General features: G+C 55.6%; 1 protein-coding gene across 1 annotated transcript in view; it reads right to left on the bottom strand.

Annotated features, from left to right (window-relative positions):
* Positions 1 to 9,315, bottom strand: part of CSPG4 (chondroitin sulfate proteoglycan 4) — a 35,888-nt gene extending 26,573 nt beyond the window's left edge. The window contains exon 1 of the mRNA XM_007197664.2: positions 8,945 to 9,315. Within this exon, the coding sequence (XP_007197726.2) occupies positions 8,945 to 9,032 (88 nt within the window). The 5' untranslated portion in view covers positions 9,033 to 9,315. The remainder of the gene's footprint in view (positions 1 to 8,944) is intronic.
* Between the last annotated feature and the right edge of the window lie 6,321 nt (positions 9,316 to 15,636).

Genomic DNA, 15,636 nt, shown 5'->3' with positions numbered 1-15,636 from the left:
TTTGGGGCAGGGGAAGGAGGGGACTGGGGTGAGGAGGATGGAAATTTTCTCTCAGAATCGGTCCCTGGGGCCCAGAGTCCTTTGTGGGAATGGGTGGAGGTGAGGGTGTGTTATATGTCTGCCAGGCACAGGAGGCAGAGACGGACCTCTGGGGGTGCGGGTGCCGCCTGCCAGCGGACTGGGTAAAGGAAAGAGAACAGCGCAGCCAGAGAGAGACGCAGGGATGGGGAGAGAGAGATGGAGAGACAACCTCGGGGAGGACAAAGAGACAGGCAGGGGTCCGGGGAGAGAGATCTGCAGCCCAGCGGACGCCCTGAATAGAGGGGAGATAGAGGAAGCAAGCAGAGATCTGAAGCGGGGGTTTCCGTCCCAAAGAAAGTCTTCACAGCGCTCTGGGCAGACTGGTCAGTCTGAGTTGGATCCAGGTGAGGAAGGGCAAGAAGTAGGCATCTCTGTGGCCTGTACCCAAGAAGGCCAGGCCTTGCCTACTCCTCCCACCCCCAGGACCTGGAGACCCTCTGTTCCCGGCAATCTAATGCTGGGAGGCCCAGGTCCGTTTGGAGGCAAAGCAAAGCTGTGGGGGCAGAGCCGATGCACACGGGCTTTGTCGCCAAGATCGCGGAAGGACTGTCCTCGACAGAGGGGGCAGGGCAGTTCCAGGACTGCAGGGGACAGGTCTGGGCTCTGACTTGCTAGGAGGTGAATTCCCCAGGCCTGGAGGAGTTACAGGCTGAGGCTATGGCCTGGGCTCACACCTGCTGCCAGTCTCCATTCAGACCCCTCCCCTCCCTTGGTTGTGCTGTTGGGGGCTGCGGGGTGGCTACAGCCTGGGGCATGTGTCATGGAGCTACAGCCACAACTGGTGACTCAGACAGTTAAAAAAAGGAGCAGCTTTGAGCAGTGACTCAACTGGCTCTGGAGGGGCTGGGTGGGTCTGGCTGGTACAAGATGGGGTGACTGGGTTTATTTTTGGTAGGGTGGGGCTGGGGCTGGGGGCGGGGGTGGAAGAGGGGAACTGGGGGTGGAGAGGAGCCACTGCTTTCATCCCAGGAGAGCCCCAGGGCTCTGTGCCAACTTAGGAAAACGGTTTCTTGATGCCAGAGAGCTCTGGCAGGCTGAGCCGCCTCTCAGCCCTGTTCTGAGCCTAGCCTGCCTTGCTGTGTGGACCCAGATAAGCAGCGGGCTCTCTCTGGATAGAAGCAGAGATCTTTGTCCTATTCCCAAGAGGCTTGAGCTCAGAATTTTAGAGCTGACCTTGGAGAATGAAGATCCTACCCAGAGGCCTAGAGACGGACAGAGGTCTGCCCAAGGCCACACAGCAGGGCCAGGTATCCCAAGGGCTGCCATTACACATTTGGCTCAGGTCCCTACGATATCTCTTCTATCCCAGGGCTGTCAACAGTTGGAGGGACGGGCTCCCATTTGAGTACCTGCCCCTGGAGAGGCTCAGCTGGGCTCCACATGAGTGTCCGGAAGCACATGGGCACCAGATGTCCAGAGACGGAGCCTCAGCCAGGGGCGGGAGCCTGGATTCTATTAGCACACATCTGGGGAGCTGACCAGTCTTTGCCCAGTAGTCTGTTCAGAAGGTTACCTCTCTGGGGGTGAAAGCAGAGGATGCCCCCACACTGGGATCTTGACTTGGGGGCCCAGGCTTTTTATCCAGAGTGTCCCTCCAGTTGGCACTCCCCAAGGCTGCTCACCCCACTCTGTAGCCATTTCCTGAGACTCACTTCCCCTCACCTCCACCAACTCTGATCTTACGCTTACATGGACTCAGGCATCACCAACACCCCTGATGGGTCCAAGCAGCCCAGGATAGAGAGAATCCCTCAGCCTTCGTTCTGGATCCTGCTCCTCATGATGCAGCCACTGCTGCTTAATGAGTGGTGGTAATAGCCCCATGGGAGCTTCATGGGAGCCGTCTCACATCACTGGGCCCTGGCCTCCAGCCCCTACCTCCAGAGGGGCCCCTGAAGTGTGGGCAGAGAGCAGGGAAAAGACAGGCTTCTAGGCTCCCCATCCTATAAAAGTTCCCAAGGCCTGCTCCTTCTCTCCGTCCCCACCCATCTGCTCTTGGGACAGGGTCTACGTTTCATTTGGTCATTCGTTCAACAGATTGATTGTGCTACGTCCTGGCTCAACCATCTCCATCCAAGGGACCATTAGGCTTTGGGGTGGGGCTGCAAGGGGCTGTCCTGCTTCTCCTCACACAGGAGAGGTGTGTGGACCTCAGCCCAGTGAGTCAGTCAGATGCAGGGCCCACCCCCACCCCCCCTTTCTGAAGGGTCCTGGGCTGGCGGGCAGAGGCTGGCTTGACAGGTGCCCTGGGAGCCTGCCTCCCCCTTTCCGTGTCACTTCGTCCTACACAGACCCCCTCCAATCCCCTACTTTGGAAACTTTCTCAAAGATTCCTAAGCAGGAACCACCCCCCGACCCCCTACCCATCCCCCGCCACCACTGCTGGGCCTGCCCCACTCCAGAAGAAGATGGGAATAACAGAATAACAGCAACCTCAGGACCAGGCACCTATGAGCATTTACTCCAGGCAAAGGGCTTTAATCCCCAACACACATAGGAGGTAGGAATTATTTATCCCATTTCAGAGAGGAGAAAACTGAGGCTCAGAAAGGCCAGGTCACCGGCATCAAGTTGTAGGGCTGGAATTAAATTCTAAGCTCTCTAACACCATGTCCTTTACCACCATGAGCCTGGCCTCCTGTCTCCCCCAGCCCTGTAGAGGTTCCAGGAGCTGAGGACTCAGAGGAGGGAGAGGTGGGGCCTGAGTCAGTCCTGAGGGGCGGGAAGGAAGCTTACTCTTAGCTGCTCCAAGACGCCCAAAAAGGGTGATTCGTTCCTGCCCTCACCACGGTGAGAAGAGTGTGTGTGCGCGCGTGTGTGTGTGTGTGTGTGTGTGTGTGTGTGTGTGTGTGTGTGTCTGGGCCGGAGGCCTGCCTGGATGGCCTCCAGCTGTAGGAGAGCTGGACTGGCCCCAGTCACTGCACACAAGGGAAGGGGCAGGGAGGGCTGGTGTCGTGGGAATCAGCATCCTGGGCCCACTGATATTTATAGCTGCCCCGTCCTGAAATGTGGGAGGGGGAGGGGCTGGTCTTAGGTGGGAACGGAAGTTGGTCTCCTCTCCTCCACCCCCTCTCCATCTTCCCAGAGAGAAGGATGGCCCAGGCTAGAGGCCCTGGCCTGGTGGTGGAGCTGGGGGCTGTGTGTCCTGAGTTGGGGGCTTCCCCCAGGCTTCTGGCTCTGGGGGTGGACACTCTCTTTGCTAGGACCTGAGCCAGGCTTCTGAGAACACTGTGTGTGTGTGTGTGTGTGTGTGTGTGTGTGTGTGTGTGTGTGTTTGCAAGCGTGTGTCTGCACACACAGGTACGTACACCTACTGGGTGTCACGCTGATGGAGGTCACAGAACAGGGGCAGGGGCCAGAGGAAGGTAGGGGGAGAGAGGCCTGTAATCTCACAGAGATGGAGGGCAGGGCCCCAGAAGGGGGGCAGACCAGGCTGTAGGCCTGAATAATCAATGGTTGGAAAAGCCTCCCAGGGGTGGTGATGCTGGAGCTGGACCTTGAAGGATGGAGAGAAAAAAAGAAGAGCAGTTGCAAGCAACAGCTTGGGCAAAGGTGGAAGGGTGCCAGGGATTATGGATTATTATCTGATGGTCTAGTTCATCAGCCAGCCTGTGGGACACAGCATCACCTTGAATGTGGAGGCTGATCTACTGGGGGGAGGGCCCAGCCACAGCCATGGTGTCTTTGGGCCTGCAGGCAGGTGGCACCATGAGGCTGCTGTCTACCTGGATACTCAGGACAGGGTCTGGACAGGGTCTGTCCCATTTGGTTCCGAGAGGGACAGCAATGGGATGCTGGGGCAGGAGAGGCCAGGTCCCCAGGCCTGGCTGGGAGGAAGGTGGGACTACGTTCTGCTCCCTGCCTTCAGGCCCCCAGACTTTGCTCCACCTGGGGAAGGACATTTTCCAGGGGCCATTGATATCAATCTTGATCTGGATTCTTTGAAAGCCAGGAAGTCCTTGTATGTGACCTGACTCTCCCCTGCTCTCAGTATGTTTTAACTCAAAGCAATTAATTGGTTTTCAAGCCTTTTTTTTAAAGCCACAGAACACTTTATCAAAACTGTATCTTACACAAAACACCGATCTGTAAACACACGTTCATGAGACTGCTATGCATGAATCAGGGTGGTGCAAGCATCCCGTATTCCCAGATATGGCAATGTAAAGACCTGGAGCACCTTGGACACAGTCTGAAAACCCCTGGTTGGCTCAGTGATCTCTATGCCCCTTGTGGGCCCAGTCCTGGGTGCAGCAAGATAGTGGAGACCTCAGAGAAAAGTAGATGGGAGGTCTGCCCTTGGGGAGCTGCTGGTCCTGTGGGGAAGGCCACACCCAAACCAGGGTACAAGGACAAACAGCAGAGAGGTCTACCCCCTATCCTGCTAAGGATTTGCTGTGTGACTCTGAGAAAATAGCTGCCCCTCTCTGGGCTCTGGTTTCCCTATGAACCATGGAGGGCTGGCCTGGGCTGTGGAGTCTCTGCAGTGAGGTCTGGGAGGGGAGGCTGCCTTACTGACCCACCATGACACTTAAACCGCAAGACAGACACACACTGAAACGGTTTAGCATGAGCAGTGGCGGGAGGCCTGGCTAACGCACGTCAGAGCTGGCAGGGCTGGCTCTTCTGCAGGCTGGGAGCGGCAAGGGCGTGGGCGGGAGCTGAGGGGGAGGAAGGAACGGTCAACAGGAGAGGCACTGTCCAGAACATGAGTGAGCCATGCCACCAAGCCACCTTGACGGCAGCCCCAGAGCCACTACCCTACATCTGAGACAGATGGGGCTTCATTTGCCACCCCAGCTGTCGGTGGAGGAGTGGTGGGTTTCCTTGAAGAAGATCTGCTTATGCTGTGAGGAAGTGGGGAGGGTTTGGAAAGGTAGGGGGCACTTGCTGGAGGGGTCTGCAGAGATGGGAACAGAGATCTGGGGTCCTCAGGGACCTGTCTCTCTCCTGAAGACCTGTCTCTCTCCTCTGCTGGGGGGCCCGAGTCCACTGGTCGGTGGCTGCCCACCTGGCCTGATCTGGGAAAGGCGGCTGTTGTTGGGGTGAGTGAGAACACTGCGGCCTGTGTACCCAAAGAGGGACCTGAGGTCAGTCCTTCCGGTTCTCAGAGCCTCAGTTTCCTCATCTGTAAAATGGGGAATGTTTCTTGACTTATAGGGCTGCTGTGAAGCTGCAGGACAACATGGTTAGTGCCCCCCACGGAGTGTCTCTGGAGGTAGCTCTGTTATAAGAGAGCTCCATCCTCTCCCCTGTTTGGACTTACGGACCCTCCTGAGAAGCAGAGAGCCAGGAGCCCCTACCCCAGGGAGAATCCAAGTACAAAATTGTTCATACAAATTCGGTTCATTCAAAAATTACTCATACACACTCAGTAATAATGGAAATACAGTACTTTTGAAACACACCCTAAGCCTGCACCTGGAGGAGGAGTCTTAACTCTGGAAGGCTCTACAGAACTGGACCCACGCTGGGTCAGGGGCATGTTGGAGGCAAAAGGGGAGCTGGATGGGGCCAGGAGTCGGCGGCAAGGCAGTAAAGGGGCGGAGGGACCTGGAAGGGAGCAGGCTCAAGTCCCAGACCCAAAGGCCCCCTTGTTTATTTGCTCTTGGCACTGAATAGGAGCCCCAGGGCAGCTCAGCACCCCCTGCCCCCATCTCGTCCTCACCTCCTTCCCTGAAGGCTCCACCCAGCCCAGGTCTGTGAGCACCGCTGGTTGTGTGCACTGTTGCGCGGGCTCACATCTGTGTGCGCCAGTGAGTGTGTAGTCAGGGCTATTTCCAACTCCCCCTCCCCTGCCCGCCCCCTCCTGGGCAGCACGCCCAGTTCCTCACACCCCACTCCCCTCCGGCCCTTCATCAGCCGCCTGGCCCACCTGGCGCAGCCCCCTCCTCGGGCCCCCCAGGCGGGCAGTACTGAAAGGCTCTTCTTGTCCTGGCTGGGCAGGCGGGTGAATGTTGGGAGGGGGTGCTCAGTTATACTTGGTCTGGAACAGCTTTTTCAGAGTCCGGGGGGGCTGGGCCTAGGGCCCTGGCCCCTGCCCTGCTCTAGAGGGCTGGGGCAGTGTACGTACACACACAGACACACAGACACACACAAGGCTGAGAGGCTGTCTCCAGCACCACTCGTTCGCCCGGACCATCCTTAGAGGCAACAGAATCTACCCTGGTTCAATTCCTTGCACCTGAGGCTCCCCTGTCCCCACCCCAGCCCTGCTCTCTAAGACACCCCCATCAGTTCAGAGCCCTCACCCAGATTACACAGGAACCCTCTCTGCCAGCTACTCCCGCCTGAGTCCCACGTGAGCCCCTCACCTTCTACCTTTCAAAGTCAGCTATGCCAGGCAGGGGAGAGGTGCGGGAGCCACTGGCACTGCATGCTCTGTGCTCACTCTGACCTCCTAGTTTTGCTTGTGCTGTACCCCCTGGCTGGAAGCACATCAGCTCAAACCCAATCTCCCCAATGCCTGTGGCTCTGCTGGGCCTCCCACAGGGCTTAGACGGGGCTTGACATCACACTTATCATCCACACTGGCACAGGGGCCAAGTCTAGCGGTCCACGCAGGTGGGGAGCTCCCACAAAGTGGGACTAGGGGCTTTTGTTGGGCAGCTGGGCTTCTCTGTGGGTTACAGAACTTTGCTTCCTCCCCGGGTCCTCAGTTTCCCTGTCTGTACAATTGGAAGGTTGGCCCAGGTGGTCTCCAAAGGTGCTTGACTCTCAGGTCCCATGACCTGGACGCCCTGGAATGTTGATGAGTGCAGGGAAAGCATCCCAGTGTGCCTCACTCTGGTACCTGAGACTTGGGGGCCTTTGGGGCTAGGGGTGTCCAGGAGGGGTGGGAGTGATACCTTCCTCGGTAGGGGCTGTCCCTATTGCAGAGACCAGGACAGGGGGACAGAGGGGACATGGCATGGGGACAGAGGTGGGCTCTTGGAGGGGAGCTCTGCCTGTGAGGGGGACAGGATACTAGCTCGCCCACCCCCTCACCGCTTCCAAATCCCTCCTAAGGGCCGGGGTCAGCTTGATGTTATAAAACCCCACTGGCACCATGTCGCTCTCCTCTCTAAAAGCTTCGCTGGCTCCCCACTGCCAATAGGGTATAGGCTGTGGACTGCATTTTGCCATCTCAGGTTTCTGTGCCCCAGTCCAGTGTCTCTTCCTGGCTTGTGCTCAGAATATATATACCTTCCAGCCACGCTGCTGGAACTCCTTATCTCAACCTCCCTCTGCTCATAGCCCCTCAGAGCCTTTGCTCACTGAGCCCTCGCCTGGAGTTCTGACCCCCTTCCCATCCTCCAAGGCTTGGCTCAAGGATCACCCTCTGCCCCGCCCCAGCTTGCCTCTGAATTTCTCTTCACCATTCTCCTCATCTGGATCTTTGCAGATACGATAGGAATTGCTGTTTGAGTTTTAGTTTGCCTTTCTGCCTCCTGAATGAGTCCAAGCCCAGCCTATGCATTTCTGTGCACTCCTGACTGCCCAGCACAATGTCTGCACACTGTTGATGCTGAGAAGGTATTTGAGAATGGCTCTCAGTTGAAGCCCAAGGAGGTGGGTACCGGAGTCCCCCCCTTGGGTGGAGGCTGGGCAAGCAGACCTCTCTAGTCAGCTCAGATGCCCCCTTCCTATCTCTCTAGAGGCCCAGCCCACAACCCAGGCCCTGAGACCTTGAAGGATGGGGTCCCTGGGGACAGGAACAGGGAGCCCGGGGATCCAGCTCTGACTCACCCCACTGGGGGGTCCTCCCCTGACTCATTTCCCTTTTGGGTGCCTCGTGATTACTGTCCATTCTAACTGGCTTCCCCATCTAATGGGGACAAGGGTGTGGCCTAGGTCCCTGGAAGGGAGACTCAGGCCCTTCTTCTGCTCAAAGTTGTTCTTGGGAATGGTCCCGAAAGATGTAGGCTGAAGCACTGATTCATACATACATGGGTAGTAATGACTGATGGGCCCTGAGGCCACAGTTCTTATGGCATAACTAGACCGTGCCTTACCTAAGGGAAGAATGCCATAATGTTGGGATTTCTGGCATTGCAATAGAGACGGATACATCCTAGCACCTCTCAGACGGCAGTCTCTGCTGGGGTCAAGCACCAATGCCTGGGACGGGGAGGTGTGGCAGGGGGGTGCCCAGAGCTGTCTGAGGGGCACAGGATATCTGAGGGGCACCAGCCCTGCCTCTAGGAGGCTGAAGAGTGGGTGGTCCTGTCTGTCACTAACTAGGCCTTCTCAGTGGGGAGAGAGGAGAGAGAAGACAGGAGGGGGAGGAGGCCAGGAGGAAGGTGGTGAAGAGGCCAGACAGAAAATGCACCCGGGAACAAGGGGAGCAGGAGCAGAGCTGGGGCGCAGCTGGAGGAGGCCCCAGGAGGTTGGGGTGCTTGCGGGGCCTCACACAGGGTGGGGCAGGGTGGCTTCCTCCCCATTTCATGCCTTGCAGCACTCCCCCTTCCTTGCCTGGGTGTCTGAGGTGGGGGACTCACTTCTCACTGTCACTACATGTCCTTTGGGCACCAACTCAGTCATAGCCTGCTGGGCACAGGGAGCCCAGGCGGCACTGGGGTGTCCCCACTGCATCTAGAGAACAATCCTGCACAGAGCCACGCCCTAGGGAAGTGACCCTGGGGCCAACCTCAGATAACCAGAGCCCACATGACCCCCTAGATCGAGAGCCATGGCTGGGGGTCCTGCATCCCCTGGGGGTGGGGTGGTACTGCCAGAGACCCCAGCCTGGGGTGGCAGAAGTGCAGTCCCCTCGTTTCCCAGTCTGGGGGCCACTTCTGGGTCCTCCTGTCCCTTTCCTCTACCTAAGAAACCCTCCGCAGCTCTTGCCAGTCTAGGTCGGCGTCTCAGGCCCCTCACTCACCTGTGGATGCTGGTCCCACCAACGTAGCGAAGGTCAGAGCCAGGGTCAGGGCGGGGGCTGAGAGCAGGAGCCGCGGGCCCGAGCGCATCGCGGCGGGCTGGGCAGCGGGACTGGTGAGGAGCGGAGTTGGGAGCCTGGAGCTTGGACGCCAGAGTCTCGAGTTGAGAGAACTGGCGCGGGCTGGGGCTCCGGGCGTCCCGCCGCCTACTTAACCGGGGGCGGGGCAGGCGCCGACTGGCGCGCGCGCTCCGATTTCAGGCCGGGGCTCTCCTGTCTGCCCCCCACCCATAGTCTTCTTAAAGGGCCCGTGCTGGGCTGCTCCTCCCCGTCAGGGGTCAGGGGACCCTTACAGCTCTATCATTCCCAGGCTCCACCTTAGAGATTTGGGACAAAATCCCAGAGGAGCCCAGACCTCCTGGGCTCTGGCGCAAGGGCTCCCGGAGAGCTCCGCTGGGAGGAGATGTGAGCTGAGCTAGTCCCGTCACTTCTCTGCCCTCTGCTCTCGCCTGGGTTGTGTCAGGGGCGTCCTCACGCCAGGCCTAGAAGGAAGGACAGATGCCCTCCACCCCACAGACTGCTTTTGGGCTGCTTTGCCTCTGAAGTCTCTTCAGGACGCCATTTGGGCAGAGAAGCACCAGCCTGAGGTTCTACACCGCTCTGTGCCCACTGGCATTGCAACCTTGACAGGACCTCAGTTTCCCAGTCTGTAAAGGAGAAGTGTTCTAGAGTCTCCCACAAGGCAGGAGGGATTCTCAACTCCCTGGTATCATTTATTTCCCTCGAACTAATCCTGCAAGGTGGGTGACAACACTCCTGCCCACACTTTATGGAGGAGGAAGCTGGCTCAGAGCTGGAAGTGGTTCTTGCAAGGCCCCCACATGGAGAGTAGGTCCCTGGCCACATGGGACCAGAACCCCAGGCCGCCTGACTCCCGAATCTGGCTGTTTCAACTTCCTGGGCTGCCTCCTGGACATCTGACCCTGGATTTAGCACCTACCTAACAGCTTCAGGCTGGGGTCCTGCTCCTCTTGGTTCCCTCCCAGGCAACAATATCAGCCTTGTCCCAAACAGGAGAAAGGGCAATATTATCGCAGAACGTCCAGCACCTAGAGGCTCTGCCTGCGCTCTGCCTACCCCTAGCATCAGCGGTGCCTGGCTTCGGTTTCTCTGTCCAGTGAATGGGTGGAAGAGTACCCCTGGAGTGTTTCCCCCTCCTTTCCTCCATCAGAATCTCTCTGTCACACCTGCCTGCTTCAGCCCACCCCCAACCCCATCCCACCACTTGCTGTCTCCCCAGCCCCTCCCCTTGCCTGATGGCAGTCCTACCATGGGTACAGCCCTTCAGAATTTGCAACAAAATTTTGCCCCGTTCTGCAAATGAAGAAACTGAGGCTGAGGGAGATTAAGGGACTTGAGCAAGTCTACACAGCTGCAAAGAGGTGGAGCCAGGTCTTTGACCCCAAGCCCAGGGCTCTTACCACCACAGCACAGTGGTAACCGGGGCTCTGGGTTCAAATTCCAGCTCTCCTGCTTGGCTGTCCAACCTTGAGCAAGTCACTTCACTTCTCTGTAGCTCAGTTTCCTCATCTGTAAAATTGGCTTTGTGAGGATTAAATGCTTTTTTAAAAAAATAAATTTATTTATTTATTTTTGGCCGCGTTGGGTCTTCGTTGCTGTGCGCGGGCTTTCTCTAGTTGTGGCGAGCGGGGCTACTCTTTCGTTGTGGTGCGCGGGCTTCTCACTGCGGTGGCTTTTCTTTGTTGCGGAGCACGGGCTCTAGGTGTGCGGGCTTCGGTAGTTGTGGCACATGGGCTCAGTAGTTGTGGCTTGCAGGCTCTAGAGCGCAGGCTCAGTAGTTGTGGCACATGGGCTTCGTTGCTCCGCGGTATGTGGGATCTTCCTTGACCAGGGCTCGAACCCGTGTCCCCTGCATTGGCAGGCGGATTCTTAACCACTGTGCCACCAGGGAAGTCCCAGGATTAAATCCTTTAATGTACCTCAAGTGCCTAGCCCGAGGTATACAGCAGGTGCTCAACGTATGCTTGTCTTTTTTCCTCCTCGCCCTGTAGTCCTGCTGCACATCCTCCATGTGTCTCAAAGTTTGTATTTAGCTTCCAGAGGCAGCTGCACACAGTAGGTACTCAATAAATACATGCTGGGGTTGAGTAAGAAGCCAGTTGCTGCTGTTCTGTGGGGATTTTGGCAAATGCAAAACTCCCATCCAGTTCACCCTAGGACGCCTCGGTCGGGGCTGTGCTCAGTTGGCCTCGGTCGGTGGCAATAAAGCCATTGATTCCGCGCTTGTCCCTTGTTTTTCCTTCTCCCCAAGTCAGCAAGGCACCTGGTCCTTGTTAAGGGCTAATTACTGGCCAAGTGTGGGCCCAGAGTTGCGGAGGCTGCTGAGAAGACAACATTTGGAGGAAAAGAGATTTCTTTTTAGGAATGAAAAAAGAAAGGAGGAGAAGACTTTTGCTTCTTTATGAATCAAAAATGTGGGTGGAGCTTTCTACCCACCCCATCTGCCCATCCTTCCCCCTCCCCATCTTCTCCCATGTCCTCCCCTGATCCCCACCTACTCAGATTTACCCACCGCTACCAGGAGTCATTGGTCTGTCTGTGGAGCCTCCAGACGGAATTCCCGCCCACAGCTGAGATTCAGGTCAGGATTAGCTTGCAGCCTCCCCCTGCCTGGTTGCTAGCTGGGGAGAGAAACACAGGCCTGGAAAAATAATGGCAACCAGCACGGCAGTAATAGCCCACACTGGCTTCTCTGCTGGGGCTTCTCAGTTTACAAAACATTCACCTGGTCTTTTGACAACCCTGGGAAGTGTGTGTGTTGGGGGACAGTGTTCCCTTTTCACTGATGAGAAAACTGAGGCTCTAGTGGAAAAGGGATGCTGGGGCACCGGGGCACATAGGCCTGGCCTTTGTTCAACCTGTAGCCTAGAACTTGACCCCCCGACTGGTGCCGAGCAGCCTCATGCCAGGAAGACTGGCAGAAAGTTGAGACCTCCTGTTGCCTTGGAAATGATCCCTGACTGCCTCTTACTGTCTCAGAGCAAAGGCTGTTAGGCCAGGCAGTGCCTGCTCCTCAACTGTCCTCTCCCCAGCCTCCTCGGCATGGCCCCCCTGAAGCCCCCACCAAATCCCCATCCTGAGTAGAGCCCACCAGGGCCTCTCTAGCATCCTCAGGCCTTCTTCCTCTGCCTTCTGACTTTTGCCCTGACTTTCTCTGGCTTGGGTTGGCCGGGTGTCCCTGGTGACCATCCCCGACGGCCCCTGCCTCCCGGGCCGTATCTCACCTTCCTCCAGGAAGCCCTCACAGCCTTCCTTCTCACCACTGACCTCCCTTTCCATAGACTCCCTCGAGTAGTGATCTCTGTATTCTCCCAGTGCCCCCCAGGGCACACGTGGTTGAGTCAATGCCTCCTGGCCCCCTGGACAGATTTGTTCCCAGCAAATCACCAGACAGGGTACCTGGGATAGGGGAGAGGAAGACTCAGAACACACTTGAAGAAGGATGCCCACGCCCCAGGGATGAAGGAGGATTTAAATTTTTCTGAAGCTACAGTGACCTGTGGTGTGTGCTGCCTCAGTTTCCCCAAGTGATCGGCCTCTGGGAGAACAGACAACAGAGAGCATCACCCTCTTCTCTGCTGGAGTTCAGCCAGGCGTGCTGGCCAGGACCTGCTGGTCATCCTTATCCTCGTGCCTCTTGGACGAAGAGCGCCTGCTCTGGCAGCGGCCGTGGCTCAGTCCTGTCCTTGGCCAGGGCCTGGCATCTGAATGCCTCTGTGTTTTGCACCCTGACTGCCTGGGCCCCACCCAGGGAGCTTGTGGCCAAAGCCAGCTTGCTGGTAAATGGCCGGTGCTTGTGTCCTAGATGGGACAGTGCCTCAGCCCGCGCTGTGTAGGTCCTAACCTCAGGGAAGTGGCCTTCTGCCATGAAGGACACAGAACTCAGGCCACTACTGTGCAAGGGGACATGGGCTTTTGGTCCCGATTCCGTGGCCTTGTAGTCACACGGCCAGGAGCTCCGCGGTGGTGGGCCCCAGGCCAGGGCCTGTGCTAGGAGTGGTCTTGCTCCCACTCCTGGCTGGCGGCATGCATGGGGCTCCTCCAAGTGCAGGCAGCCAGGATCAGGAGGGGTGGGGGCAGCTATTCCCAACAATTACACAATTCAGGAGCTGAAAAGTTATGTTTGCTGCCCTTGGGAGCCGGCTGTGGGCTGTGGATGGGTGGCCGGTGGCAGGGTTTTCTCTGGCCAGGGGCAGGCTCTCCCCATGCCCAAGCTGTCTTGGGGAGATGGGGGCTGGGGGTGGTAGAGGACCCTCTCAGAACCTCTGTTCCCGGGAGCAGGAAGTCGTCTTCCACACCACGTCCACAAAGGCTTGTGGCTTCGGTGGCTATGACCAGCTGGCCGCAGCTGACTCCTCCTGGGGTTGTGCTATTTCTAAATATTGGTTCATGCTGTTACCCCCTGCTCTGCTCCACCAATGGATATTCAGCTGGCTGCAGAGAGAGCCTCTGGGAGGGGGAATGAATAGTCCTTGTTTGGATGGAACATTTGTGAACATACTTGCTCAGGGTCTGGCATGGGACAGGTACTTTGGGGGCTGGGGTGGGACTCCCAAAAGAAGGGTTAGAAATACCTGCTCAAAACTGGGAATGAGGCTTCAGTGGGCATTAGGAGACATGGGTCTGAGCTGGCGACTGGGCAGGGCAGTCAAAGAATGTGGGGTTAGGAGCCAGAAGTCTGGTTCTGCCAAGCCTTTTCTGTGTGGCCTCAGGCAAGTCTCTTCACCTCTAGGCACCTTTTCCCTCATTAGTAAACAGTAGAACCTCCATGGTGCTTGGATGATGCCCTCCAACAGAGGTGCTGGGGCTTTATAAACTATGAAGGGCAGTGCCTGGTGGTTATGATGAGGGCACCTGTTGAGGCCAGGGTTGTGTTCTCTGCACGTCTTCCAGGAATCCTTTGAAGGGGAGGCAAGATTGACAACCAAGAGGCAGCTGGAGCAAGCTGGCAGGGCTGTCTTCAGCCACTTCACCCAAGAACATACAGCTTGAATTTCAGCTCCTATTGGCCCCATTGGCTAGGTGTCCTTGTACAGTGAAAAACCTGTGGTAGCCAGCCTCCAAGATGGCCCTCAATGGTCCTCACCTTTGGGCATTCACAACCTTGTGGAGTCACCGCCCACACATTGAATAGGGCTGACCCAAATGGCCAATAGGGCATTGCAGAAATGATGGAGTATGATTTCCAAGGTCAGGTCACAAGAGACACGGCGGCCTCTGCCTTGATTGCATGGCGGTTCTCTTCTGATTGCTTGCTCTGGGAGAAACCAGCCACCATGGCCTGAGGACAGTTAAGCAGCCTGCAAGAGATAACTGAAACAGACCTCCATGAATGTAAATTGCAGTCCAGTCAGCCAGACTGGGTCTGTGTCTGGGTTCAGAAAGTAATACTCTGTTCCCATAAGGAGGAATGATGTTTCCTTGATCAATCAATGGATCAACTCATTTATTCATTCCACAAACCTTTCTTAAGCACTTACCATATGTCAGGGCACTATGCTGGGGGCTGGAGACACAAGGGTAAGTGACAGAGCCCTGCCTTTGGGAGCTCACAGGCTCCCCAAATGACTTGGTGATTGTTGGATGTGGGGAGTAAGGACAAGGGAGGTGTCCAGAATTTCTGGCTTGGACACTTGGGTAGGTGGTGACATCATTCATTGATATAAATGGGGGACAAGGAGCATCTCAAGAGAAAAGCTCTGGGCTTATTGACTTTTAGATGTTTGTGAGAATCTCAAGTGACACTGTGCAGGCTGTTGGATATGGGAGTCTAAACTCCTAAGAAGATCTGAGCCAGAGACATATATATTCGGGAATTGTTGGGGTACAGATAATGGGACTGAAGCAACAAGAGGGGATGAGACTTCCCAGTGAGAGGAGGGTGGTGAAATGGGAGAGGAAGGCCCAGGACTGAACATTTTTTTTAAAAAATTGAATAATTATTTATTATTTATGGTTATAGGAAACAAATTTTAAACAAATTTGCATACATGTTTTGTTGCTGTGATATATGAGAGAGTGATCAATAAAAGACTGCAGGACTGAACTTTGAGATACCAACATATTTTTCTTAAAAAATTTTTATTTTAACATAATTTCAGACTTAGAGAAAAGTAGCAAGGCCATGACAAATATTTTTCACATACTCTTCACCTAGATTTCCCAAATGGTAATGTTTTATCACCTTTAAATTCTTTTCTACGTATATACATATTTTTTGCCTGTAAGAATTTTTTGAGAGTAAGTTGCAGATATAAAGCTCCTTTATCCTTAAATACTTCAATATGTATTTCCTGAGAACAAGGACCTTCTCTTTCAGAACCCAGATCAGGAAACTATCATTGGTACAATACTTTTAACTAGCTAGCTACAGGCTTTTTTCTGGTTTTGCCAATTTCCCCAGTAATATCCTTGAGAGCAAAAAGAAACTCCTGGCTCCTACATTGCATTTGAATAGAAAGTACATTGAGTTTCTATTAATCTGGAAAAGCTCTTCAGTGTTTCTTTATCTTTCATGATATTGCCATTTTTGGCAAGTACAGACCTATTTTATTTTGGAACATGAATCTTGATTTGAGTTTATCTGGTTTCTTTGCAATTAGATTCAGGTTATG

This window comes from Balaenoptera acutorostrata, chromosome 3 (genome assembly GCF_949987535.1).
Source record: "Balaenoptera acutorostrata chromosome 3, mBalAcu1.1, whole genome shotgun sequence".
NCBI lineage: Eukaryota > Metazoa > Chordata > Mammalia > Artiodactyla > Balaenopteridae > Balaenoptera > Balaenoptera acutorostrata.
The sequence above is the reverse complement of the archived record's forward strand: the minus strand, read 5'-3'. Positions and strand labels throughout refer to the sequence as shown.